The sequence below is a fragment of the Poeciliopsis prolifica genome, unplaced genomic scaffold (assembly GCF_027474105.1).
Source record: "Poeciliopsis prolifica strain line A6 unplaced genomic scaffold, Auburn_PproV2 SCAFFOLD001, whole genome shotgun sequence".
Taxonomy (NCBI): Eukaryota; Metazoa; Chordata; class Actinopteri; order Cyprinodontiformes; family Poeciliidae; genus Poeciliopsis; species Poeciliopsis prolifica.
Genome location: NW_026562376.1, coordinates 6,705,710 through 6,732,157, shown reverse-complemented (window position 1 = coordinate 6,732,157; position 26,448 = coordinate 6,705,710). Strand labels below are relative to the sequence as shown.

The 26,448-nt window shown below is 38.9% G+C and overlaps 2 protein-coding genes across 6 annotated transcripts in view; both read right to left on the bottom strand.

The window, feature by feature from the left end:
• The window catches only part of LOC129367787 (synaptotagmin-7-like), a 57,271-nt gene extending 54,764 nt beyond the window's left edge, over positions 1–2,507 (bottom strand). The window contains exon 1 of the mRNA XM_055042411.1: positions 2,172–2,507. Coding sequence (XP_054898386.1) covers positions 2,172–2,205 — 34 coding nt within the window. The 5' untranslated portion in view covers positions 2,206–2,507. The remainder of the gene's footprint in view (positions 1–2,171) is intronic.
• Positions 2,508–7,248: 4,741 nt separating this feature from the next.
• Positions 7,249–26,397, bottom strand: slc25a22a (solute carrier family 25 member 22a). 5 transcript variants are annotated; one of them, XM_055030456.1, is made up of 12 exons: positions 26,168–26,397; positions 23,972–24,124; positions 18,786–18,982; positions 18,568–18,693; positions 18,377–18,432; positions 18,208–18,298; positions 17,302–17,356; positions 14,059–14,119; positions 13,760–13,904; positions 13,523–13,677; positions 13,360–13,435; positions 7,249–13,239 (listed from the first exon to the last, which is right to left on the bottom strand). In XM_055030456.1, exons 3-12 carry the CDS (start codon positions 18,803–18,805, stop codon positions 13,086–13,088), a joined length of 939 nt encoding a protein of 312 aa, XP_054886431.1. In that variant the 5' UTR covers positions 18,806–18,982; positions 23,972–24,124; positions 26,168–26,397; the 3' UTR covers positions 7,249–13,085. The 5 variants fall into 5 exon arrangements, with proteins under 5 accessions (XP_054886431.1, XP_054886421.1, XP_054886450.1 ...); XM_055030446.1 differs by lacking the exon at positions 23,972–24,124; XM_055030475.1 differs by lacking the exons at positions 23,972–24,124; positions 26,168–26,397 and adding an exon at positions 25,922–26,125.
• Between the last annotated feature and the right edge of the window lie 51 nt (positions 26,398–26,448).

Here is a 26,448-nt window from a genome sequence, read left to right as displayed (position 1 = left end):
ACACAATTCAGCATATTGAATTGACCGAACAGTCATGCTTTTGGACAGTGGGTGGAAGTGAGACTACCCAGAAAGAAACCACCCATGCTCAGGGAGAAACTCTAACTCTATTCAGAAAGATACTAGATTCAAATCCAGGACTGTCTTGTATCCATTGTCTTGCAGATGGACACAGTGCTCGCATCTGCTCCACTGTGCAGCACTGCATCGGATAAATGATTTTTAAATATATTTTTCTCCCCCAAGTTTTACAACTGCTCAATCAGACTGAAACTAAAAGGTTTAGATATTTGATACGAGTCCTATTCTGGGCAACCTGGCAACCTCCCTTGACAGATACTTACAGCTTTTTAAAGCAAACCATACAAAATTTGAACTTGTGAGAGCCGATCAAAAGCAAAAACAATGTTCACAATTTAAAAGTTGTGTTTTTCAATTAAGCTCATCCCCCAGAGCAGCACATCTGGAGTCACTGCAGTCTGTTAAGTACAAAAACCTGAGGCTCATCATAAAAGGACAATAATAGGTTAGAAAAAAAAACGCAGCCTGGTCCAATAAGTTGTGATTTCAGCTGCAGCATTCATATACCACAGTAAGAATTAGGTATAAACAACATAAAAGCACAGGTCCATCTGGCATTGGGGGTACATTGGGGACAATGAGTGTTTGAGCACTGTTTAAATGCCACAGACTACCTGAGTCTCAATGTGGACCAAATCCATCTCTTTCTGTGTGCTGATGGCTGCCTGCAACAGGATAATGCACCAAGTCACAAGGCTCAAATCATCTCAAACTGACATCTTGAATCTGATGATGAGTTCACTGTACTCCAGTAGTCTCCATAGTCACAAGATCCCACTGGGATAACCACTGGGATGTGACAGAACGGGACGCAGACAGCAAATCCGCAGATGTGTGATGGTGTCAATAAGGACAGCAATAATTCTGACAGCTTGTTGAATTTATGCTGCGAAGAATTATAACATGTCTCGAACCTGGACCTTAAGAAGTGATGGATTATTGTATTTACTGTCTATTAAGTAATTGTCTTTACCTTTATGTTCTTGTAAAGACAGAAAGAAAGACAAAACGTCAATGAGAGGATTGTTTGGTGCTGTAATCTTGGTTCTGTGTATCTTCTTGTTTCCGTCTCCAGCTGCCACCACCATCACCATCTCACGGATCTGCTGCTGCTTCCCTCTCAACACTTCCCCGTACAGTATCCACGGTGTTGCGGTCCGTGTGAGATCACATCTCACACCACACGGGGGGAAACTGAACAAAAACGGCTCCTCCCACTCCACCTTTGGCGCCCTCTTTCACCACCCTCACCTCCTCACCTGCAGCGACTGGTACCCAGTAGCAGCAGGTGTTATTCCCGTACAACCTGAAGATTTAGGTGGTAATTAGTGTTACCTCTCAGTCCGGGGGGAGTTATTTATGCTTCGTGGGGAGCAGCAGGGGATGAGAGTCGAGTGCGTTTCTGAGCAGCCGTGGAGAGAGGGGAATCACGCCTCAAAAACACGTGGGAGAGATTACTCAAATATTCCTCCTTTGTACCCTTCTTTACCCCTCTCGCTGCGGCACGGTTATCTCTCCTTACAAGCATTAAGCTGCAGCCGACTCCGTTTGAATCTTTTTTTTTTTTTTTTTTTTTTTTTTTTTTTTTTTTTGCAGGATGCTGCAGAGCGCACAAGATAATAACCTATTTAGACCGGGGTTTTTCTTTGCAGCTCAAGGCTTTGACCTTGTGCTACGTTACCCGTAACGTCCACAACATTAAATAAGCGCACAAATCCAGCCGGTGCACACTTGCAAAATTCGTGCACGACTAAAGTGGATGTGCCCACAACAGGTTCACAAATGATCGGTTTAGTAAAGAAGCAGAAAACAGGATCGGGCGTGCAGATACGCATCCTCTTAGGGGGCAATTAACTGCACCGATATTACATAATGACAGCCCACACTTTTCAGCAACATCCCCTGTCCGCGCAGAAAGGACGAGGCTTCCCAGTACGAGCCACATTAAAGGGGAGGATGTGTGACAGAACATTCCCACCTTTTTTTGGTGTCACCTCCAGCACAGGAGGCGCGTTAAGCAATGAAACACCTTGAAACTGTCAGGACGCTCCCCCAGCACAGAGTGGCAGTTCTTGACAGGATCTCCTTACCTTTGCTGATGTCCTCTTCCCTGTTGAGATACATGGCTGTGTGACTTCACTCCCGGCCGAACACAATGGCGTTTTGTCTCAGTTGTCTCTTAGTATTACTCCTGTTTCTTTCTTTCTTTTTGATTGCGTGCGCCGTGAACTCCGCCGATGTGATTTGTAGTAGTGGGTGTTTATTGTTTTGCTGCTGCTCGGCTGCCTCTCCTCTCCTCCTAGTGGATAGGTAGGCTAACCAGTCCGAGACTCTCACTATACTCCCTCCCTCTCTCCTCTTCTCTCCTCTCTCGCTGCCTCCTTCTCTCTCCGTACTGTGACTTAGAGGACAAAATGGGGAGAGTGACTTTTGCAGCTGCGTAAAGTCTCCAGTGCTTCCTTTCTCTGCTGCTGCTGAATATTATTGTTGGATTTTTGTTTTGTGCGTTATGGAGTCACAGCTTGTTGAATTGGTTCAAGATTAATTTGAAATGTCTTCACTTTTGTTAGAAAAACTATAATAAAAAAAATTGGCTTTTCTTAACATTGACGAAATGGACAACCACCCAGGGCAGCATTGACGAGGGGGGTGTCAGGAATGGTTAAAGAAAGCGATGTCCAGTTGCACCTGTACAAGTTCTCCACTGGTTATTTGGAAGCCATGGTCTCTTGACCTGTTCAATTTCAGGTATTTGTGTTTCACCAGTTTTGCCCTCCTGTCATTCTACAATCCTGCTGCTGGAATAACAAGTAGTGGAAAATGTCTACTTTCCAGAGACTTCACATAAATGTATTAGCTTTCCAGGAGGAGGCGGGTTTGGGAAATATTCCAAAGTGGAAACTCTTAATGACTATCGAAGGAATTTACTGGAATTAATTCCAGTTTACACAAATTGCACCATATTTAATTTAACATTTATAACTTTGTTTCATTAATTCTAACAACATTTTGTTAAGTCAACTATTAAATTATATTTTTTTTTTATCAGATGTCCCTACATTTATCACTTGTAAAATACCTGTGGTATTTTACAATATTTTTAGGAGTATATTATAGTTTTATTTAAGGGCCAAATCTAAACAAAACCTTAGTCAGTTCATTACTGGTCACTTTTTTAACACACTAATAAAATATTAAAATATTGATTTTATCAGAAAAACAGCGTAGATATGAATGAATTGCTAATAAAGCTCATTTCTATTATTATTAAAACTATGCTATTGGAACATGTTTCAATATTCACCATTTTATTTAATTACTAGGTGAACTTGGCCTTTCAGCACCATGGACAGCAGCACCTCCTAGTTCAGTTTAAAGTAGACTGGAAGTCTTCTGATGAAACTGTGTGTGTGCATGGACGTTTGTTCTGTGTCCTATTTACCTTTCTGACAATCGTTTTTCTGTTTCCTTGCACTCAGCATACGTTTGCAATGTGTGTTTATTTGTTTTCTGCTCTTTACCCATAAATCTCTGCTGGGGCTCAAACTCCAAATAATAATATTGCATTTTCAACGTAAATCAAAAGGGAAATAACAACTGGAAGATGATATTACTAAAGACACTGGTGGCTATGGTAGAACAGTTATGTTGCCACACAGCAAGAAGATCCAGGATTTTTATTACACCACCTGTGCGTGTTTTCCCCAATTAATATAAAATGAAATCCAGTATATCAGGTGCTTTGAGTTTGAGCATACATTGTTATTAGTCCCATGTCTCTGTGTTATAGACTGATGACCACTGACCACATGAGCAAGTCGACAGCCCCCCTGTGACCCTGCCAGAATCGAGTGGGTAACGAAAGAGGATGGATAGATAAAGAAACTAGTAGGTGGGGGCATGTCGTGTAAATATTATATGTTTGAACAATAATGTGTTTGTGTTGTAAAACTCAAAACATGTTTAAAAAAAACTGCAGACTGACCTCAAATTTAAAAACAAATAAATACATTACATTAGTGGTTCAGTAAAAATGTAAGTAGTCATAAAGTAAAACATCCATGTGCAAAACATGAATGGAGTTTACACTCTGGTATCATTTGGTTATTGTTGCAACAGCAAAAACTGAGTCATTTTAATGGTTCAGTTAGAGAACACCTGGGGAGGCCTTGTGTTTTCGTTTCATGTTGAGACCTATTATGCAATTTCTTTTCACCTTCTTTTTGTCTGCAGCCCCGCAAAAAAGCAAGAGACCAAAACATTTTTTTCAGAAATAAACATTTCTATATGAATAACAATTTAATTCGACTATCTGTAACATTCCAATACATGCACATATTCTACTTAAGATCTTAAAAGAATATTTTGAATCTGGTTTGTGAGGAACTGTCTTTAAGATTTACAAGCTGTCAGTACAACAACAGACTGGTGAAGAGCCACTTTGATAATTAATGGTAGTTTCATAAGATTTACCCATAGTCTACTGTAAGGAAACATCTACCAGCAGGAGGTTGATTAGAGTTTGTTTGGTTTTGATAGGAATCTAAATACATAATATTTCAGAAGATTATATGGGACCAAACTCTACAATGAAAATAAATGGAAATGTATCTAAATGTTTTCAGAGAATATGTAATGAATTAAAAGCATTGTGTAACTTTTATTAATCATGTCCGCAATAATTAATTAAAGTATTAAAACAACTAGATGAGTAAAATGATATTCAGTGTTTAAAGTGTGTAGGTATGAAATAGCAGTAGGAGTGAGACAAATAGCAAAAAAATCTGGTGCTTGCCACCATGCAAGAAATATGTGATAAAAAAAATCTCGATTTCTCCACCAAATATGAATTTTTAAATAATCAAGTTAAAATATTTAATAAGTTAGTTTAAAAAATGAATTTGAACTAGATTTGTCTGTTCAAATCTAACAGACAAATCTCTTTCTTGTCATTTGTCTGGTCGCTAGTTTCTGTAAAAAATGAGTTGACTTAAACGCATATTTTCTTACAATCTCTTATTTTGCATTATCTTCTATATATATTCATACTTATTGTGTTCCTGCATGCACAAGACTGTCCTTCATGCAGAAACACAGGTGCATGGAGGTGAACAGATCAGGAACTCCCAGAAAGGAAGCAAATAGGCCAACCACCATTTGGTGCAAAGGAAAATAGTTACTTTTCATCTCCTCCAAGAAGCTACAGGAATGAGATGCAGATTATTTAAGCCCTCAGTATCCAGGCGGTCTTACATCACACTCAGGCAGACTTCTGGAAGTGGAGGAGGACTGATTTGCCCCTGACCTTGACACAGTCCCAGAAAAAGCCAGTTTTAGGAAGCAATTTAAAACAATTTCTTTAATTATTCTTTCCCTTCATGTTCTCTGAGCAAATTACCAATTCGTAATGGAACTTCTTGGTGGAGAGCGCGAGAGAGACATGGAGCAATAGAGAATAAATGAGATGAGGCATGACAGTTATTAAAAACCTCAGCAAAAAGGATGTCTCACTACTTTTGCCACTTGTTAAAACAGATGCTGTGTAATAAATCTATAATATGAAACTCAGTAGAAATCCCAAAATGACTTCTGACACTTTGACTCATAAATCTGCACATTTTTCCCTCTGAAGCTCGCGGAACAGAGGCCCGATATTCCATTCAATAATGTGGCTCATGTGATATCGCAGATTAGAAACTCAGTAGGATGTGAGTAAATCATCGCCGTTGATGGAAATGCTTTGAACAGTTTCCCTGCATTTTATCAATAGAGCCGAAAAAGTCATTTACCCCAAGCATCCTGTAGTGATTTTCATTTGATCATACTCTGCCGTGCACCGAGCTCTCCGTGCTATTTGCACTCCGCTGAGCATCTTTCCTCGCTGGTCGGGCAGAATTCTCAGCAGACTAATTTGACCGCACTCGGTTCCCAGATCCTCCCCTCCCGCCCAGCCCCTCACTGCCAGCAACATTGTGCCTGTCACTGATGCATCTGTCTCCACTGGTATCTATAAATACCACCTTCAAAAATCTGATTCCCATTGATTTAGTGACCTATATACACATCAGCACCAGCCCCTCACTTCCTCCGGTCCCTGCGCTGTTTCTCCACCTCTTGCTTCCTGCTTCTCCTCCATCACTCAGCTCAACTTAACTGCCTCTCCCTTCCTCTTCCACTTGCCACCAAGAGCAAGAAAGGGCTAATAATAGTTCACGGTGGAAGCTTAAGTCATGACACATGAAAAGGATTTTGAGTGTGCACAGGAACAGTGGCTTGCTGCTCATTTCCAGATTTCAAAGTCTCGTTGAGCCTTCCTCTAATCTCTCTTTCTCTCTCTCTCTGGTGAGTGAGTGTTTGTGTGTGAACGAGTAAACACTGGAGTAGATGGTCTGACAAAAGGTGTCTCTCAATATGAAATCTGACTCTAACAGAAATGAGGAAGACAGAAGCGCACAGAGACTGCAGGGAGCGCGCGTGTGCATGTGTGTGTGTGTGTATGCGTCCAGGGTTACATGAAAGTGCTATGATGTAATAATGCTGCAGGGATGTGCAAAATAGCACTCTGCAAGCTAACACCATGAACCAATGCTGGATAAATAAATAAATAAATAAAACAGGATTAAAAATGAATGAGCACCCCCTCTTAAGAGATCTGTTAAGTCAAAAACCAAACATGTGGTGGAAAGCAAATTTTTGTGCATATTTTCAGTTTTTAGACAGGTTTAATTAATCAAGCAAAAGTACAAGGAGCTCAGGTAAGAAGGGCATTTGTGTTTAATCCTCCAGTGTGTAGACGTTTGCATATTTTAGGGAACAAAATTAGAGAAAGCAGGTAGAAGGTGTGATTTACAGGTCACACCACCTAAAAATGAGCAGACACCTGTAGTGCCTGATGGTGACGCTCACTCTCTTCCCAGAAACTCCTCCGCAGTCCCACAGTGACACCTAGTGGCTATGAGGCAGCTACTGCAGATGCCCTCGAGGAGTCACACAGTCGTCCTTGGTCTCCTCAAAACCATTCCCCTTCCTGTTTCCACAGCAGTATTACAGACAAACACACTCTGTCAGTTCTTTTGTATTCTGTCAAAAAACTGCTGGACCTTGAAAGCAGATACAGTGATGAGTGGAAGGCTCGCAACCTTCAGAACAGACAACTACAACGGGCAATTTAAGGACAGTCAGTTTATTGAACAGTAAATTGTGACACAGAACACATTTTTTTTTCTTTTCCACTGCGTTGCAGACAAATGTTAACAGACAACTGTGCCTTTCACCACACTACCTCATAAACGGCCTCTGTGATAGAGAGGCTTAGCAGATCGAAGGCGGGGGTCCTCGTTTTTTAAAGTGCTTCATTGCACAGTTCCTCTTGGAGGAAGAGAACAAGGGCGGTGAGGTGAGCGCAGAGTCCAAACGGCCTCTGAGCTTCATGGTTGCAATAATAATACTCTCTGTGTGTATTGATGCTGTGATTACATGATTGTATTCAGTGCCTCCTCTCTTAATGACCAAGTGTGTGTGGCTACTTATTGCATAACAGTAAGCTGGCTCATGAATTGTTCAGTGAAAGTGTAAAGCACAAATCTTTAGATTAAAATGTTATAAACTCTTCACAATAATTATAATACATCTCATAATATTACATTCTTATATCTGATTCATATAGAATATGTAGGCGATATACATCTTGTGGCTTACTGCTTATAGCTAACATAGTGGACACTATCATATGGGTCTCTGTCTCAGCCCTCTAGGTTTACAGACATAGATAAATACAGAGTGCTGGTCAGATGTTTGCATACACTCCGAATAATTTGGGTACGCTTTCTGATTAACTGAAACTAATCTTTGCACATGGAGGAGTAATTATACAACTTTAAAGTCTTTTAAAAACAGCAAGTTTGAATTTATCATGGATTGTTTTTCTAGCCCACACAGGGTGAAAAAATTTACATTTGAGTCCCATTATCTTCTTCGCTACTTGCACCTTGACAGCATGACTGTTATAGCGTCTGACATGTTTCTGCCTAGATTTTTGACCTCACTTCTTGATGATGGTCAAATCAATGTCATTAAATGTTTATTTAATTTCAAGATTAGCACTGCAAAAAAAATTTCTATATAGTTGAGGTCAAGGATTTCTAAAAACTTAACATTAACCTGCTGTACATCTTTAAAAAACAGTTTTAATGTGTCTGTTAAAATAGTCAAAAACACTTAGATTTCAGCCAGACGTCTGATTACTGCAAGTAGTTCACCTTCATTTTGTACTGGTCCAATGTAATGTTCTAATCTTGCAAGAAATTAAAGGACAATCTTTCATCAACTTTTACAATTAACAGAAATAAAGGTTTAAAAATGTCACCTAATCAAATTGAATTCAAACTTGTGCACCCAAATGACAATGCATCACTACCTTTCGGAATCCAGGCAAAACCTCAACTCAAATAATTAAGTGTAATGATTTGATGAGTGCACGCAAAGTTCTGACTAGCACTGCAGATAAATATGTTTCTTTTATACAGGAATTCATAGCAACAGATTCAAAGAAATAAATCACTTTGATACATGTTCTCCAAAACAGCTTGTGGAGTATTTAGAGAGAAACATGTGCTATCTTATACCTAAAAGTCCCTTGTGCTTTCTCGATTGTACACACTCCGAATAGTACATTTGGTGTTTTTAGAAGTTTCTCTGCACACAACCTGCATACTGGCAGAGGATTGTGACAAAAATAAAACACACAGAGAGAGTAAACAGAGAGAGAAAAAAAAGAGAAACCATAGCACACCAACAACTACACTTCAACTACAGCACTACACTATCAGACGCAACACTAACACACACGCACATACACAACCAAATGCACAAGGTCGGTGAAACAATTCACAGGTGCATAAAAAACAAAACAAAAGAAAGCAAGAAGAATTTCAAGATTCAGCTGAAAACTGATGAAAACAATCTAAAGAGGGAGAAGGAGGAGGGATGAGGTTTGAAAATAAATCAAGCAGTAATATCAACAACACTACAACAGATCATTTCACCATAATCACAGCATACGGGTTCTGGACAGAACTTTACATTCACCTACTTAGAGCAGAAATGTTTAACGTTGGGCTTTTAATGATGCATTTCAGCTCTTCTCTTTTCCAGGTTGGAACAATAATACATCTCAAAACTAGTTTTACAGTTTTTAAAACAGCGTGAATTTTCTCTGTTTCTCATTATGTATATTTGGCAAAATGTCTTGAGTCACTTAGATGTTTTCGAAGACCTTCAACAAGCTTCAGGCATAATTCTAGATATCTGATCAATGTTCTTATTGGCTTGTTAAGTTCCCACATTAAAGAATTACTCTCATATCTTTAGTAGAGTTGATATCAAGGCCTTTCCAGAAATGTATAGTTTTATCACAACACTAAAAAAAAGGCTCGGTGGAGTCAATGTGACATCCCTGATAGCACCAAGGCAGCATCATGCTAAGAGTCCCCTTTCAAAAAAATCCCATGTTCCACATGTGGCTCTCATTTTCTACATTTTGTTCATGTGATCCATGGTTTATTCAACATGGTATCACATGTGATCACATATTTCACACATGTGCACCACATCTGATCAGATTGTTTGTGAAGATTCGGTGATTATACTGAATATGTAATAAGAAATCTCATTCATTTTACATGTAAAAATCACATCTGAAAATCATGTACCTCATAAAAAAGCACATGTGGTTCACACAAATTTTCACATGTTTACATGTGATTTTGGAATATTTTGTGGTAAAAACCCATGTGATTCCCATGTTTTTCCCTTGGACATCACATGTGTATCCCATGTGCATCACATGTGCCTTAGTTCATGTGCATACCACAAAATGTTCCAAACTCACATATACATGTGCTTTCACATGTGATTCATATGTGAAAAGTTGTGCGAACCACATGTGTGGCTTTCATGTGGCACATGGGATTTTTATGGGATTTTTTTTTGTAAGGGTCTGCTTTGCTGCTTGTCTCATGGAGCATTTAACCAATGCAATGTATAATTTTGACCCTATGTGGATTTAGACCCATACCTATACTAAGCACCCAATTATTGTTCTTAAAAACCATAGTTGTACAAAGTATCATCTCTCCAACCTGGAAAAAGAAAAGTTAAATTAAATCCATCCCAATAACTGCATATAAATTTCTGAACAGAAATGCATAAAAAATCAAGTCGGAATGTCAAAGAAAATAATATTAATAATAAAGGCAAGTTTAAATGAGTTGGTGGGTCTTTTTGCCCTTTTCACCTCCCTATTGTCTGCTTCCACTGTTGAAAGGTTCCACTTGGTGTCTAGCGGTCTCCTCCCTGATTTATGGCTTTCGGTTACAGTAAGACGTGGAGAGAGGCTGAGTTTAGCCGCCTCGGTTTTTAGTGCAGCCTCTCATATATTGCAGCAGCCTCATAGAAGACGCACCATTCAGACGTTGACATAACAGCTTCCTTCGAGCTCGTCTTCCTCCATGTGCATTTATTTATCATTATGCCATTCACTTGAAATTAAACTTCAGCAGTTAGATTCTTCATTTGGTCCTGTGTTACAACAAATGGCTGAACCCACAGATTCAACTCATAGTCCAGGGAAAATGGCACCTCCCAAAAAAAAATTCATCTGAAGATCAGCTAGTGTTGGTGCACAGTAATAAAAAAAATCTTTGATGTTCCGAACATAAAATTACCACAATATGGATTGAATGGGGGAGGAGGAGAGGTAGGTGTGCAAATAAGCCATAATGTACAAAAACAAATTCTAAAACAGAGTTCATTTCATCTCAATATGTACAATATAGATAACAAAGTAGACAATACAACACTAAAAAAACAAACAAACATACAAATATAAAACACCATACTGCTTCTAGGAGGGAATATCTATAAATAAAGCTCACTCCCACAAATTTAATCACACTGAAAACGTTGCATCAGAAGTGCAACAGAACAAGTGAAGAGCTGCTTGACCAGTGGGAGCAAGGAAGGAATGTGATTGGATAGTACACATCAAAGTCACCTTGATCTCCGACTAAATACACCAATGGCAGGGCGCCTCAATGTTGTGCTGCGTAAACAAGATACGACAGGACTGTTCTTTTTTACACCCGGTGGCTTAAAGCAAACAAAACCTCTAAAGCAAACAAGCAGAAATGTTTGGTACAAATCGCACATCACTGAGAGAGCTCTGGTCTGACTTTTCAAATAAATGAAAAGGTTTTTCATTAGCTCTTTGGGTCCTGCCACTGAATGCAAGTTTGGACAAAGCTGGAAAATGAAGAGCAAACTCTTGTGTATACAAACAAACAAAAAAAGAAAAACAATAAGTCTGCGCCTACGGGTTTCACAACATGATGTCTGACCAGCTAGAAATCCACAGTAAATCACAGATTGCAGAATATTTCAGCACACAAGGGTCTTAAAGCTCAAAAGCAATCCCCTCGTTGATCACTCAACTGTGATTTTGTTTCAAATTTAAACTTCAGCAACACATAGTTACTGTGTGAAGTTGCATGGTGTGAGAACAAAAAACAGACATTGTTCTCGGAGGCCAAACAGTCGAACCACTGTGGCTAAGCTAAATATCAAATGGAACCTGATCTCCTTAAAAAGCCAAGGCAATCAAAGCCTGCTCAGAGCTGAACCGCTGAGTTCATTACAACCACTTACTGTACAGGGAGAGGGAAGTGGATTCCCTGGAAAGATTACAGGGAGTGAGCTGGTATCGCATCAACACGCTGCCCTGGGACTTGGCATGAACCAGACTCCCACTGTTTAGTATTCTCTCATTACATAAAAACTGTGTGGCTTTTTTTTAAGTGATCCACTAAAGCTCCAGATTCGGCATGGGCTGGTTACTAAAATCAATGTATTATGATGGTTTTAAAAAGTTACAGCTTAAAACTCACTGAAGATTTACAGTTATTTCAACTAAAAGTCAAGAAGGAGCACCGGAAATAACAACACATTTTTCAAAGCTCCTCCCCAAACTAAATCTGCACGCTGTTGGTCAGCTAGCTGAAAAAGGCCATGATCTTTTGCCCTTGTGTTCAAGAAAGAACAAAATTTGCTGTTCATGAAAGCCAACTGATTTCCACCTGTCACTTGTCTGTTCAGCAGCCGGCTGCAGGCTAGCTATCTAATTAACCAGCTAATAACATTATCAGACCCTATAGTTTCTCTCTAAACAACAAAACCACAAAAGTATGTGTATAATTTATGTTCTGCATAATAATAAGCTAAATCCTTGCATATTTGCTTGTGTCCATTTATCAATAAAATATGAATATTCTTAATCATAAAATATTTGATATTTAACAATATTATAACTCACTGTAGTATAATTTTAGCAGGAGTAGCAATACTTGTTTGATTTTCAACTTCAAATTAAAAGAATTTTATGAATTGTTTCAGAATTTATGTCTAAACCAGTAATAACATGGTTTTTGTCATACCATGAGAATTTCATACTGGCCCATGCCTACACCAGATTTTCTATATGTTTCTAACAGAAGATTTTGACTTTATTGCTCAATTTAGGTCAGTGGAAAATGGAAATTTCCCATTGAATGAAACAGGATGTTCTGACATTAAAAGGGTAATGAAGCCTCCAAAGAGCATTACTGAATGGCTTGTAAAGCAGCTACAGCCAAGGGCAGTACATCTAATTTGCTAAGTTTGACAATCATATTTTAAAGTACAATAAAATCACTTAATTACAGACCTCTGTTTGTAGCATGATTTCCAGAAAGCTGCTGTGGCGGAGCTTCCCAACTGGAAACTTGTGCGCTGCCACAGGCATCTTGGCAAAACAAAGGCTCCCCTCTGAACTTTTTAAACATTCAGCACAACAATTTAAAAACAAAAATAAATGAGATCAAAAATAAAAATAAAAACCTCTAAGAATCAGACGAATCCTCGTGGAGCTGATGTAATGCATCATGGGAGGGAAGGCAGAAGAGAGGTGCGTCTTAGTTGTTTTTCTTAGGCAAGAAGCTGAGGATATATTCGCCCACACCCAGAAAGTAGACGACCTGGGCGATGCCGAACAGAGGTGCGATGACCAGGGCGCGACAGTAGGCTCCCTTCAGGAAGGCTGACGGACCCTCGTTGCGCATGATTTTTCTGGAGAAGACATAAGTCATTACTTGCACCAGAACAAAGGAGCAGCATTAATAATCTGCCTGCAGAGATAATGATGAAGACTTCACACTTGCTTAAGTTGTACAGACATAATGAGGTCACCTGATACAGTCGATCACTCCAGAGTACGTGTCTTCTGTGCTTCCTCGAGTCAGGGACTGAAGTCTAGTCTTTATCACTGAAATTCAGGAAGCCCAGGTTAGACTGTAAACGTCAAGTATCGGTGAGTATGCTGCTGAAAATGCTTCAAAACATGGCAGCTCACCATCAACAGGGTTGACTGCAACAGCCGCTGTGCTTCCTGCAACGCAGCCTGATATGAACGACACGTAAAAAGGAGCGGTGCCCCCGGCGTCTTTCTTCCCCAGGTTATTCAGATTAGCAAAAAGGGGGAAGTAGATGATGGAGAAAGGAACGTCCCTGATTATGCAACAAAAAGAAGAGTCAGGCCTGGACAAGGAAAATGCGCCACAGTTTGTTTTAGAAACTGTCACTAATTTACCTGAGCAGTGTGGCACCAAGGCCCTTATAGAGTCCAGCAATACCCTTTTCCCTCAGTAATTGTCTAGTGATCTGCATGGCTGTCGGGGACTTTGTCTCCACTGTTCCTGCTGCCACCGTCTCTGGCATGAGCTTCCTCTGAGCAGCTGAAGTCCATGAGAAGCAAAATACATCTCAACCTCCTAATGCTATCCAATACAAAATGTGTATTTGTATTCTCTAACAACACCACATGAGGGCGCTCTCTCCTAATGACACTTAAAGCTGTGATCTTGTAAAATATGTCTAATTTCCTCTTACCAAGCCTCCCTGCATCTTGCAGCTGGATTTTCAACATCTCCATAGGAGTTGTTACAATGACCTGTGAAAAATCAGAAATAAACCGTGTCAAATAAAGCATCCACGTATGCACCACAAGCTTTGTCTCTCAAAAAGTAGAAGTGCTACTTGAACTTTTCCTCATTCTGTCAAGTCAGTATCACATTTCTCAAGTTATTTTATTAAAGTTTTACCTGATAGACCACAACAAATCAGCTTATAATCAAGAACTGAAAGGATCAGGTATGGTAATATGTTTTTTACGTCTGGCATCAGTTTGTATTAAGTCCGCCTGAGTTAATACCAGAGTTACAGCTGCAAGTCTTGGGGTACGTCTCTACCAGTTCTGTACATTTAAACTGCCATTTTCCATCTTCTTGTTGTCAAGTTTGCTCAATTTTAACCTGAACAGATGGAGAGCATCAAATTTTCAGTTGGCTTTAGGTTTAGACTTTGACCACAGCCTTGTTGCTGGGACTGTGTGTTTAGGGTTGTCGTTCTGTTGGCAGGTGAACCTCCAACCCAGTATTAAGTCTCTTGTAGGCTGTGGCAGGTATTCTGCTTTTCCCTGTGCTTTGTTTCATTCATCTTCTCAACATCATTCAACTGATTTCCCAGTGCTCAAGGAAAAGACTCCCACGACAAGATGCTACCATCACCATATTTCAAGAACATAGTGGTGAATTAAGGGCGATGAACAGAGTTAGTTTTCAAACATGCAATGCAAAATTATGGTCTCATCTGACCAGAGCTTTTTTACATCTGCTGTGTTCCCTATAAGAATTGTGATGGGTTTCTTTCAACACTATATTTCTTCTTAAGGGCAGATGTGTGTAGTTCACAGTTTAGGTGGACGGCCATGTCTTGCAGTGTTAACAGGTGTGTTATACTCTTTGATTGCTAGATTTAATGAAGCTCTGTTAAATTTTTTAAACCTTGAAATGTGATTTAATACTATACACTATATCAACATTTATTAAGTAAGTCAGTATTTTCAGTATGTCATATTTTCTAGCTCCAAGCTGGATACACTTGGATGCCTAATGCATTTAAGCATATCAGGTGATGTGTAACCTCGTAATAAAAGATTGTGTTGCCTAAGGATATCAACATTTTATATCAAGGTGTGCATCATTTTTAAGCAGCTCCTTTCTTTAGGCAAAATGGGCCAAAAAAGAGATTTAACCAACTCTGAAAAGTCAAACATTACCAAACGTTTGTCAGAGCAGTGAAGACTCTTGAAATGTATAAGATATCAGGGTGTGATCACAGAACTATCAGATGTCTTGTTGCAAATAGTCAACAGGGTCACAAGAAACATGTTGACAAAGAAAAGAAGAATCAAGTGTTAAGATACAAGGAAGCCATTGTCTTTTAGCACTGTCCTTTTCTATAACTACAATCTGATTCTAATAGCTAGAAGTATAAGATGTTTAGAGCTCAGAGACATGGCCATGGTCAGGTGGGCTGAAACTCAACCACCACTAACAAAGATGAAGACCGAGCCAAGAAATATCAGATTTATCAAAGGTTTTATGTCTCTTTACGGACCAGAAGGATGGAGACATGACTGGATCAGTGATCCACTTCAAATTACAGGTACTGGTATGGATGGGGTGATACAATTAAAGATGTGTTATTGGAACCTTTTCTGATTGATTGATTTTGAAGATGGATTCAAAATCAACCCCCAAACCTACTGCTAATTTTTAAAAGACACTTTCGTAAAGCAGAGGGACAGGAATAAATCTGCATCGTTCAAAAAGAGTATCATTTTGTTGCAAAACAATGAACCCAATTAAATTAAAGGCGCCAAATTTGAAACACTTATAACACGACCAGTTCTTGCCTCACCTGAACTTAACTAAAACCTTAGGCAGTTCAATCTCTCTGAAGCGTCTTGGTAACTGAATAAAACGTTGATCAGCAACAAGAAAATTGACAAACTTCATAAATGAAAAAGCCCTATCACTGTTAAGATAAGGAGGGCTACATTTGTCAGTGTTTCTTTTTTTTTTAGTAAAAAATATTTATGGGAAAACTTTAAGCTGTTTATAATTCTCACTATAACATAAAATAGGAGGCGAGAAAATGTGTTTTTTTTTTATTTAGATGTGCAATAATTCTGTATAATAATAGCTGCCCAATAATTTTGCACATATAATCATTTATGTTTGAGGTTTCTTCAAATTTTGGATTAACAGAGCACTACAGTTGGTGATTAATAAAAATAATCCTTTAACACCTACTTCAAACTTGTTCATAACTCTAACCATGACTTATCTGCTGTGTTCCTTGGTCTTCACACTACTGTTTAACATGATTATACTCTAGAAATCCTTTAAAACTTTCACAAAACTACTGTATTTATACTGAGAAAGGTTTCAAATAACTAAACTAAATTATTTAGGTGGACTGGAATAAAGGAGATTTAAATAAAACTACATTACAGTTTTATTTGTGAAGCTTTCTGAAAAACCCTCACTGTTTTCCTTCCAGTTTTCAACTAAGCACTGCTTAGAGTTGGTTTTTTAAATACAATCTTAATTAAAAAGATCAAATTTGATAGTTGCAAAATGACAAATGTGGTCTGAAGACTTTTTCACTTTTCACTTTTTTCACTCAGCTCGATTTAGATAAATACTGAATTCATTACGAGGAGTAATGAATTTAAGAGTGTGTGTAAATCTGGTGTAAATCTACTGGCACCAATTGGCTCAATGTCAAGCGTTGGCCTTCCCTGTCGCTACACCATAGTAACTAGTTAACTAGATTAAGGGTGAGACGACCACATTCTCAGCTGCGATTGTAATCCAAGATCTGCTGCTCTTAATCTAATCACAGTCCTAAGGCTTGAAGTCTTTGCCCTCATTGACGAGAAGCATTTCCTTCGGACTCACTCACTCAGCACACACGGCTAAGCACTCTCACAATGTCTCCTATGTGATCACACACATCTACGCAGCTGGCTGTGTATCTTCCTGCTCACAGCACAGCCTTACTGTAGATCTCTCATTAGAACAGAACATTACAGTACACTATCAGACCCAGATCACACCATCTACAGACTCTAAACGTGTTTCTTTGACTCCCATGTCCCGCGATAATGTGGTTGTGGCTGATTGCAGCTGCAGGGACAGAGACAAATGAGGCAGCAGCCCAAGACAACCTGAGTGTGCTAAAGTAGGGTGCAATTTAAGCTACACCAGCGTATTCCTCATTTACCTGGCATGAACCCGCTCCGCACCCAGCCAGCATCTCTTTGACCAGAGTGAGCTTTCTGAGGAGGAAAAGAAAGATGAAATGCAAACATCAACTTTATTTCTTAACTTCCTTGAAAGCAGAAAAATGCTTGTTGTTGTGATGCTAATCTTTGTCTTCTGTATCAACATGTCAGAAACAGGAACAGATTAATAATTCACAAGAAGAGCAACTGGGACCAGACAAGTCAATCATTCATCAGCCTGCATGTTTGTTTCCATGGAGATTGAGATAGATGTCCTGAAAGCTTCAGGTTTATCGGTGCATGCAGCTTTTAGGGGTGGACAATGGTTTCTTGCTTTCAGTAAAACCAGATCATCGTTGCTAATGTTTGAGATATGAAACCATTATTTGTCACTTGGTGACCAGATTTCTGATAAGAAGGTTCTGGCACATATTATATCTGACTTTACTAATAGTGTCTTGCAAATGTATTAATACTTGTTTAACTACTTTTGGGTTATTTACTCTTCTACACCTTACAAATACAATTTTCAATGTATGTTATTGGGTACTTATGTGACAAGCCACATGAAGTAATCCAGAAATGTAAAGGGGAATGAACAGTCATATGCTACAGAGAATTACATGGACATTTATAGTTGTAATGTGGCAAAATATGGTACAATTTAAGGGATATAAATAATGTGTCTTTTATAAGACACATTATCAGCCACACAGTTCATAGAGTCTTAAACTCCTCTGAGTATTCAAGAAGAGGACAAAAAGGTAAAGGATTAACTGGAGTCTTGGGGTGGAAGTGCAGGCAGCTAATATGTTCGACTATAGATATGTTAGCAAACACGGCAATAATCTTCAGAGTGAATTAGAGGAGAAAGTGAATGTAAGTCAGGCTCTTTGATGCCTCACCCATCCTTGGAGAGGTGATGCCTGAAGAAGTCATTAGCAGCCAATTTGATAGCCTTCTCTGGTGTAACCAGTGTTAGATTCACCGCAGCTCCTGGGAGGATAAAAACAACAGAAAGTCATTAAGAAAAACTGTGTGTTTCAGAGTTCAAAGTAAAAGTGTTCGACATACCTCTGTACATCCCAAAATACCCCTCTGATCGAATGGTCTTAATAAGGCAGTCTGACCTGAAAGAAAACAACAACAATGACAGGGGTCATGTGCTGTTGGGCAAGTTGCAAGACAACACTGATCATTTCTGAATACGGCTGGCACAACCGTAAACTCTGTTGGGATTTAAGGCAAGAGCTTCTATACAGTACATGCTGGTATAAAGGCGAGATCCATTTTGCTGGTTTTGCAGGCGAGTCTTGGCCAGGTCAATGGGAAACACACAGGTCACTCCGACAATCCCAGCAATCCCTCCATTGATCAATTTGGCAGGCAAACTGCATGACCAAAGAAAAAAAGTCACAAGAATTAAAGGAAAAATAAAATATCACAAAATCATCAAAATATAATGATTCCCAGTTATCTTTACCTGATTTTTTTATCAGCCATTTATCTGAACCCCCGGCTGGTCGTAGTAAAACACGTTGGTTAGCTTTTCACTCTGGAGATGTTTATTTTCTTTGAGATGATAATTCCAGTGGTGTTCTGCTATCTAAGTGAGACAAAGTGGTGTGGTCCTTTGTTTTTCCACTCGATTTACTCCAGTTGTTGTTACTTCAAGTGAGTCTGACAGAAAAGAGAGAAAAACCTGCTTGAGTAAAGTGATTCTGATAGAGAAATATCCTTCTATGCTGGTGTGCTGGTCCAGAAAACAGAACCAGCATACCGACAACAAACATTTCAAAAGAGATTTTCTTTTGCAACCAGCACTAAAACAGCACGAAGTAGGCAGTGATTCTAAAGTCTATTCAACTAGGAGTAATGAAAAACTCAAAAACAAAATGCACAAAAATTGTTAGGTAACACTTTTTTTGACAGGTTGTGAATAAGACTGTCATGACACTGTCATAAACATGACAAAACACCTGTCATGAACATGAGTAAGTCTTCATGAATATTTATGACTATTGTCATAAAGTGTCATTCAGTAAATCATGACTCTTTTAATACAAAGTTGACATTATTCAAAATGTCTTTGTCATGACAACTCGACATTAACCAAGAAATTATGATCGGACATAAAATTGTTATAAAAGTATTACTGATGAATCTTTAGCTTTAATAACATGAAGCTACATAATTTTTCAAGTTTAATCAGAAATACTTTTATAAAAAATTTATGTCAGATTATGATTTCTTGGTTCATGTCAAATTGTCATAACAAAGACATTTTGAATAATTTCCTCTCTGAACATCTACAGTTCAGAGAGCGCTGTAAGCAGTCCTGCTGTAGAAGAAAATGTTTCTGACAGTTTTCTTAACATAAAGCTGTACTGGCTTCGGTGAAACAACTCTAACCACCACAGCATCTGTTCATCATGTGACCTTGAAGCCTCGTGCTTTATGCAAACACACTTTCGCTGGGAAACTGGAGCAAAACAAGCACAGCTAAAGCTGTCTGCTTCAGATGTAGCATGCACAGAGCAAACAGGGGGGGGGAAAAACGACATCCAAGATGTGTGTCACTATTTTTTGACGCAGAGGGTCTTTACTGTGAAAAGATGCTTCCAATTTCCCCTTTTTTTCCTCTCCACCCCTCCATACACCAATCAAAACCTGCCTCTGCTCTCCTCCTCTCTCCTTCCCACCATCCCTCCCCCAACGTTTCTCTCTCAGTCACGAGTCACGACTCAGTAAACGCAGCTTTTGCATCTCAGATCTTTGCTGACTGGTGGGTTTGCAGTGTGAAGTGTATGTGTGCACACGCTAACTGCAATGTCCTAAATTCTCCCAGATCTTCTTTCTCAAGAAAGTCTCAACAGCAGAAGTGAAAGTTTTAGGTTCATGGTAACCTTAGCTGGCACTGAGCACAGCAGCATCTGGCGTGTTTAGGTGGATGGGGGACTGGAGGCTTTTAATGGCTGCTCCAGGGGTGGAGGAAGGAGGAGCAGAAAGGCAGTTCAGAGGAGGTCACTGAGAGAGTGTCTCTGCTGCACATCTAGCTCTGTTTTCTCTCATAGCAGTGACATTTAGCCTAAATTTTCCTTTCACAGTATGTTCTTTTGGTTTCTGTTCTCTGACAATTACTTCCCCATGAATAAACACGTGTTAACTCCATACTCAGCACTTCATTTTTTTAGACCACTGAATAACCACGCACCAAAGACTAAATGTAGCAGTAGTCCAGATTCCTGTCACCTTGTGAGATGCAGCATGAAGCTGACATCTCCATCCTTCTCCACCACGCCATCAACATTACTTGTCGACTTTAATCCACACGACTGCATCTGCGCTTGGACTGTCCCCAAGCCTGGCTGCAGTATCTTGTCACAACAATCAGACTCTGTTTTTGGACACAACTAGGTCCACTGTGAAGTGTCTACAGAAAAAAAAGAAGGAACTCGTCATCAACCAAGGCTGCAAGGAATCTGTTATAATCTCACTGAACTGCTTTATAACTGAACGTGTGTCAGAGTAACAATGATGCTCAGAACTGGAGCATAAATACATCAAGCTGAATGCTGCAAAATATCCAGTTTTTGACAAACTGAGATAAACTTCAGGCACAGTGAGCTGACCACACAGCACTTTAAAACCAACAACAGAGTGGCGGTTTGATAGATCTTGATGCTATTGCACTCAAAACGGACAGAAATTTTTACTTTATCAAATCAAACTCGAGACAAAGTCTGTGCCACAATAAAAAAAAAATTTCTTGGGTGTCCACTTTATTGTGTATAAGATGTTAAATAATGCATCATAACATTAAATAAAACCTCCAGCATGTAATGAGATCACTACGTACCTTCTGATGGGTCCTATTAAGCCTTTCTTAACAGGTCTTATCTTTATTCCTATTCATTTATTTTTTTTGTATATATTGTCTCTATTTTGACAATGGAATGGAAAGTAACTGCAGTACAAATTCTGCACCCAGTTAATAAAACTGTGTATATCTGCCCCTAAAATTATGAGCAGTTCATGTGAGGCCTAAAAAAATCTCACCTTCTTGAACATTTCTAAACAAAGGTCATTTTTTTAATGTTTGCACCACAGGAGCTGATAAGTACTGATGAGTACACAATAAGTGATTATGCAACCAGTCCAGAACCTTGAACTTAACTTTAGCCAACCTACTAAAGCAGCTATTGGATGAAGCTGATTAAAGAGCTAACACACAATGAAGGCACTGAAAAAGATAGCAGTTCAGTCTGTGACCCTTGTTCATCTGAACAAGTTATTCAAAAAGACTGTTAACTCTTTCTTTATAATATGACATCTAAATATGAAAACGTGTAGCTGCTAGTTAGAGAACATCCAGTATCAATGATTAAAACACAGTAATTTGTACATGCAAACACATTTAATATTAAACATATCAAACATAAACATGTTTCATGGACATCAGTTAAGTTCACAGTTTTTAAGTCTGAATAATAAGGTGGATTCAAATTAAATATATTTAATTTCAAGTGGAATAATTTGCTTATTTTATTAGAAAAGTTTGATGATTTCTCTATTTAATTTTCTTACTATTGCAGAAGACCTATGGCAGCCTGCCAGTCGTGAATAGAGGCAGCTAAGTAAATGGACAGATGCACGTCTGCACTTAGATGCATTAGGGAAAAGTAAACAGGATCAATGCCTGGATAATTTTGGAAAGAGCTACTGCTTTAAGGTATCTCACCATGAAGAGATGAAATCAAGCTTTAAGAATCTGCAGACTACTCCTTCTTGATTTATTTCCAACACAAACTGAATGCAAATTATATTTAATTTCACACAAGTCAACCAGCCCGAGGCAAATACCTTCTCAATCTAAGCTCCAGTGCTGCTCCTCTCTTCTTAAGTGCCGACTGAGTAAAGGTCTTGGTGAATGAATGACTTTCAAGTTTGGCTAAAGACACAAGGAAGTGAGTGGCTATGACAACAAAGCCTTGTTGCAATCAGCACTATAAACGAACCCATGTGACTAAGGAAGACAGCACAGAAAATGAAAAGCAAATGCAGCTTCTTCATTAGCTCATTGCAGGCAATAGATGCCAGTTCATCTGTCTCACATGAGCTGGTTCCATTAACACACTGCACACTGAGCTCCCAACAGCAGAAGTGTGTTTCTGCAGCTATATTGGGTAATGCTATGAGCTGCAAGATCACAGAGGTCAGATCTAATGGAAAGTTCCATCTGTTTAGAGCTACATTGTATTATTAATATTTCTATTACTGTTTATAATATGAACTGTTATAAAAATGTGTCAGCTTTGCAATATTAAAGATAACTGAGCAAAAATCAAAAGTATGATCATGATTTATTTATTAAAGAAACAGGCCCCACCCCTGTCCCTCTTACTAATTAATAATAATTGGGATTAACTTTATGTTTTGGTTAAGTCTCCTTAGTCAAATTCAGGCTTGATTTCTGACTAATGTCTAGCAATAAGAAATCACTTAATGTCAGGCTGAATTAAGGAGGTAAAAGAAACACATCAAATCTATAGATATTCAAGAACAGATGACAAACAAAGTCATTTGTAAGACTTTGGGACTCCAGGACAAACGATTGAAAGCCGTTATCTACAAATGGACAAGTAGTGGCTACACCACAGAGCGCACCAATGACTTAACTAAAGTCACAAAAGAACATCTAAAGCGATGTCTGATTTATTTGTCTCTGTAGAGATCAGTATTCTTATGAAAGAGATCTAACAAAAATGTGATTCATGGAATATTTCCCAGGCAAAAACTAATACAAACATCATATTCTCATATTTTCCTAAATCACATCTTTTGGGAAAATATTCCACAAACTTAAGTGGCTGAATTAAAACAATTCTGCAAGGAAAAGAGGACCAAAATATTTTCACAATTACGTACAAAGCTTATTTTTTTTGGCAGCTCTTGCTGGCAAATATGACTTGACTAGTTCGTTATTTTTAAGAAAATATGTAAGTGTGATTTACACCATTATAGATTTTTTTTTCATTTTCCACATTTAAAGACAAATAAAAAAGAAAAATATATACAAAATAAAATAATGTGTAAAGTACAAGAAAATAAATAAAAAGGCAGTCACAGCAACCATTCAGGGTTTCACAATCTACTCAGATCCAAGGCCAAAAAATGTAGACATGAGGTATAAACAGAAAGTAATCTAAAAGGGCTATTGTAATAAAATGACTCATGCTAAATCTTCTATCTGATTTAGCTTCATGACAGTGTGTCCATATTGCTCGTATTGTTTATGAAAGGAATGCTTTTAATAATCCTCCAGACTAACATCCATCTGTGTTCTCCTGTTTTATCTGTGTTCTCCTGTTTTAATGCTTTACTGCAGTGCTGCAAATATTTACGAGATACTGAATATTTTTAGTCTTACATAGCAGTGCAGGACCAAGGGATAACACTTATAATGTCAAATCTGATTAACATTTCCTCTTCCCTACACCATCAGGATTATAAACTTAATACATACTTATGAGAGCTCACTCCCAACCCTTTGTTAGAGCCAAAAGAGTGAGATCTGAGCATAGAAACACATTGTGTGTCACTGATTCTCTGCTCTGAGATCATATTGCAGGCTTTAAAACAGTACAACAGGGTGCTTTTTGAAATCACCTGTTGCGGGCCAATGATATCAGGTTGAGTCAGGCTTTTATGTTTTAGAAAAAGGCTCTTTGTGCAGATGAAAGGTGAAGAGTTTGGTCCTTCCTCCGACTCCACAGGTAGTACATGGAGGCTTTGTTTCTGTAAACCATCTGGGGATATATTCTGTGGAGGGAAAAAAAAAAGATGGATCTTTTGCAACTGCTTCCAGCTTGCAGATCGCAGCAGACTGCAACATGAAGGTACAACTCTCACACAGGAATGATACAAAAGTATCCTTCTCCTGCAGTGAACCTCCTGCCTGTGGGATACTTAGCACATTTTTGTGAAATCCCTTTGGTCTTGAGTGCATGCTAGTAAAATAAAACGAGGTTTGTATGATGAGTCATAGTAAAGCTGTTTTCTAAGCTCTGGTCTAAAATGCTGAACAGTTCCAGCAGATACCGCAGGATGTCACCTAACACCTAAGAATGACTCACCTCATCAATTATTTCCAAGCAGTTAGAATGCTTTATTACACTTATAGCCTGAACTTTTCCATATATGTACAAGTAAGGCTCCCAGTGTCAGTTTTAAAATAAATCATTTTTTGCAAGTTCCTCTGCCATCCTGCTCAGCTGAAAAAATTTCCCATATGTATGTTTCACAAGGCTTTGAAGCCTTTGCAGTGGATGCCTTGGGTTACAGAAAAATGACCCTTCATGGCACAGTAGCTTGTAAAAGTATGCATGCCACTTTAACTTTTTTCAAATTATTTTATTTTTAAGTAATCTACTGGTATTTATGTGTTACACCAATGCAAAGTAGTGCATATCTGAAAAATGACATTACAAATGAAGTGTGGCTTATATTAGTATTAATCTTCTATGCAGTCATATAGCTGCTGCTGCTGGTTGTGGAATATAGACAGGTCACAAATTGGGTAACACAGAGACACACAGAGCTAACACTTTGTGTACACTTTGTGTAGCACAGAGTAATAAATTAACCTTTCATTTTTGCACTAAGGGAGGAGGCCTGGAGTACCTGGAGAGAAACCACCATTCTTGGGTAGAACATGAGCGTTCCATGCAAAAAGACCCTGGATTGGGATTTGAATCCAGAAGGCAACAATGCAAACTCCTGCTGTTCTATGAAGGCCTCAGATGTTGGAAAACAAAGACCCTCATGAAGATCACGCAAGTTCAAATCAAGCTTAGTTTATGAAATAATATTTCAAGTTTCGCACCTACCAAGTCATGGCTGTCCAGTTAAGCTCTCCAAAATTACAGGACTATGGTAACTGGAGTTTCAATTCTGTGGAGATGTATTCACCAGCACTCAACCGACATGGGCTCAATTGTGGAAAGAAAACAATCAGAATTTCCCATTTGCCACAATCCATGTGCCAACAATCAAAACCCAAAACTGATCCTCCAGGTTACACTGAATAGGTCATTTCCATCATCAGACATGGCGGTGCCAGCTTCATGTTGTGGAGAGGCTTTCATTCAGCAGAGATGATGAAACTAAGAGTTAATGGAAAAAGATGGAGACAGCTGTTCCATGATGCAAACGACTTGCAGGTCAGGTGGTCCAGGAAATACTGAGATTTATGAATGCATGTTGAGAAAATATCAAACAATCCGAGGGAGATTATTCATTTTGTATATTTTGAAAGAACTTTGCAACTTAAAGGAGAACTCTAATTTACAATCAGAAAGTATCTCCCTCTTTTGTTCTACCAAAACGAAAGAATGGCCAGTTTAATGCTGATAACAAGCGAACTAAAAACGCCTAACCAAAACCTTAAAGATGACAGCCGCTCCTGTGTTATAGACGGAAAGTCAATATACCTGTACGTGTCTAACGGCCCCGGTATAACACTTTAATAAGCCATTTCTCTCTAGATAAATATTAAAGCCGACGTTGCTGCTGAGTATGCATATTTAATCCGCTTTAGCTTAAAATTGCTACACTTACTGCATGACGGGAAACGATTTCCTTCCCGTTACTCAATGACAACCTCATAGTCAGGCGCATCTTAGCCCAGCAGAACCAGCCACTGCTTCATGCAGCTATCTTCATTGCACACCTAGCTAAAAATTTAGGCTAAGTATTTCGGTTATCTCCAGGTGATATTTTCTAGATATACACTCCCTGCACTGGAGAGCAGTCACATTTTTTTGCAAAGGAAACGTCAACGAGCATCCCCCGTTATGTACATACCAGAGTCGTTTCCGCTGCTTGTGCCTCCGGGGTGATTCTGGGGTGAAATCAATGCGGATTCACTCTGTGGATTTGACTGATACTCCAATAGCAGTAACCTACGGGAATTACTCGCATTTGAGTCCAGTGGAGGAGGTGGGAGTGAAAGCAAGCGGGCAGGCAAGCAGACAGGCAGGCAGGGAGGGAGGGGAGCAGACTGGCTGATAAAGAGAGAAGCTACTGCAAACCATAGCAGGGAATTGAATGAGACCTCTAGTGGCGTATAGTAGAATTACACATTC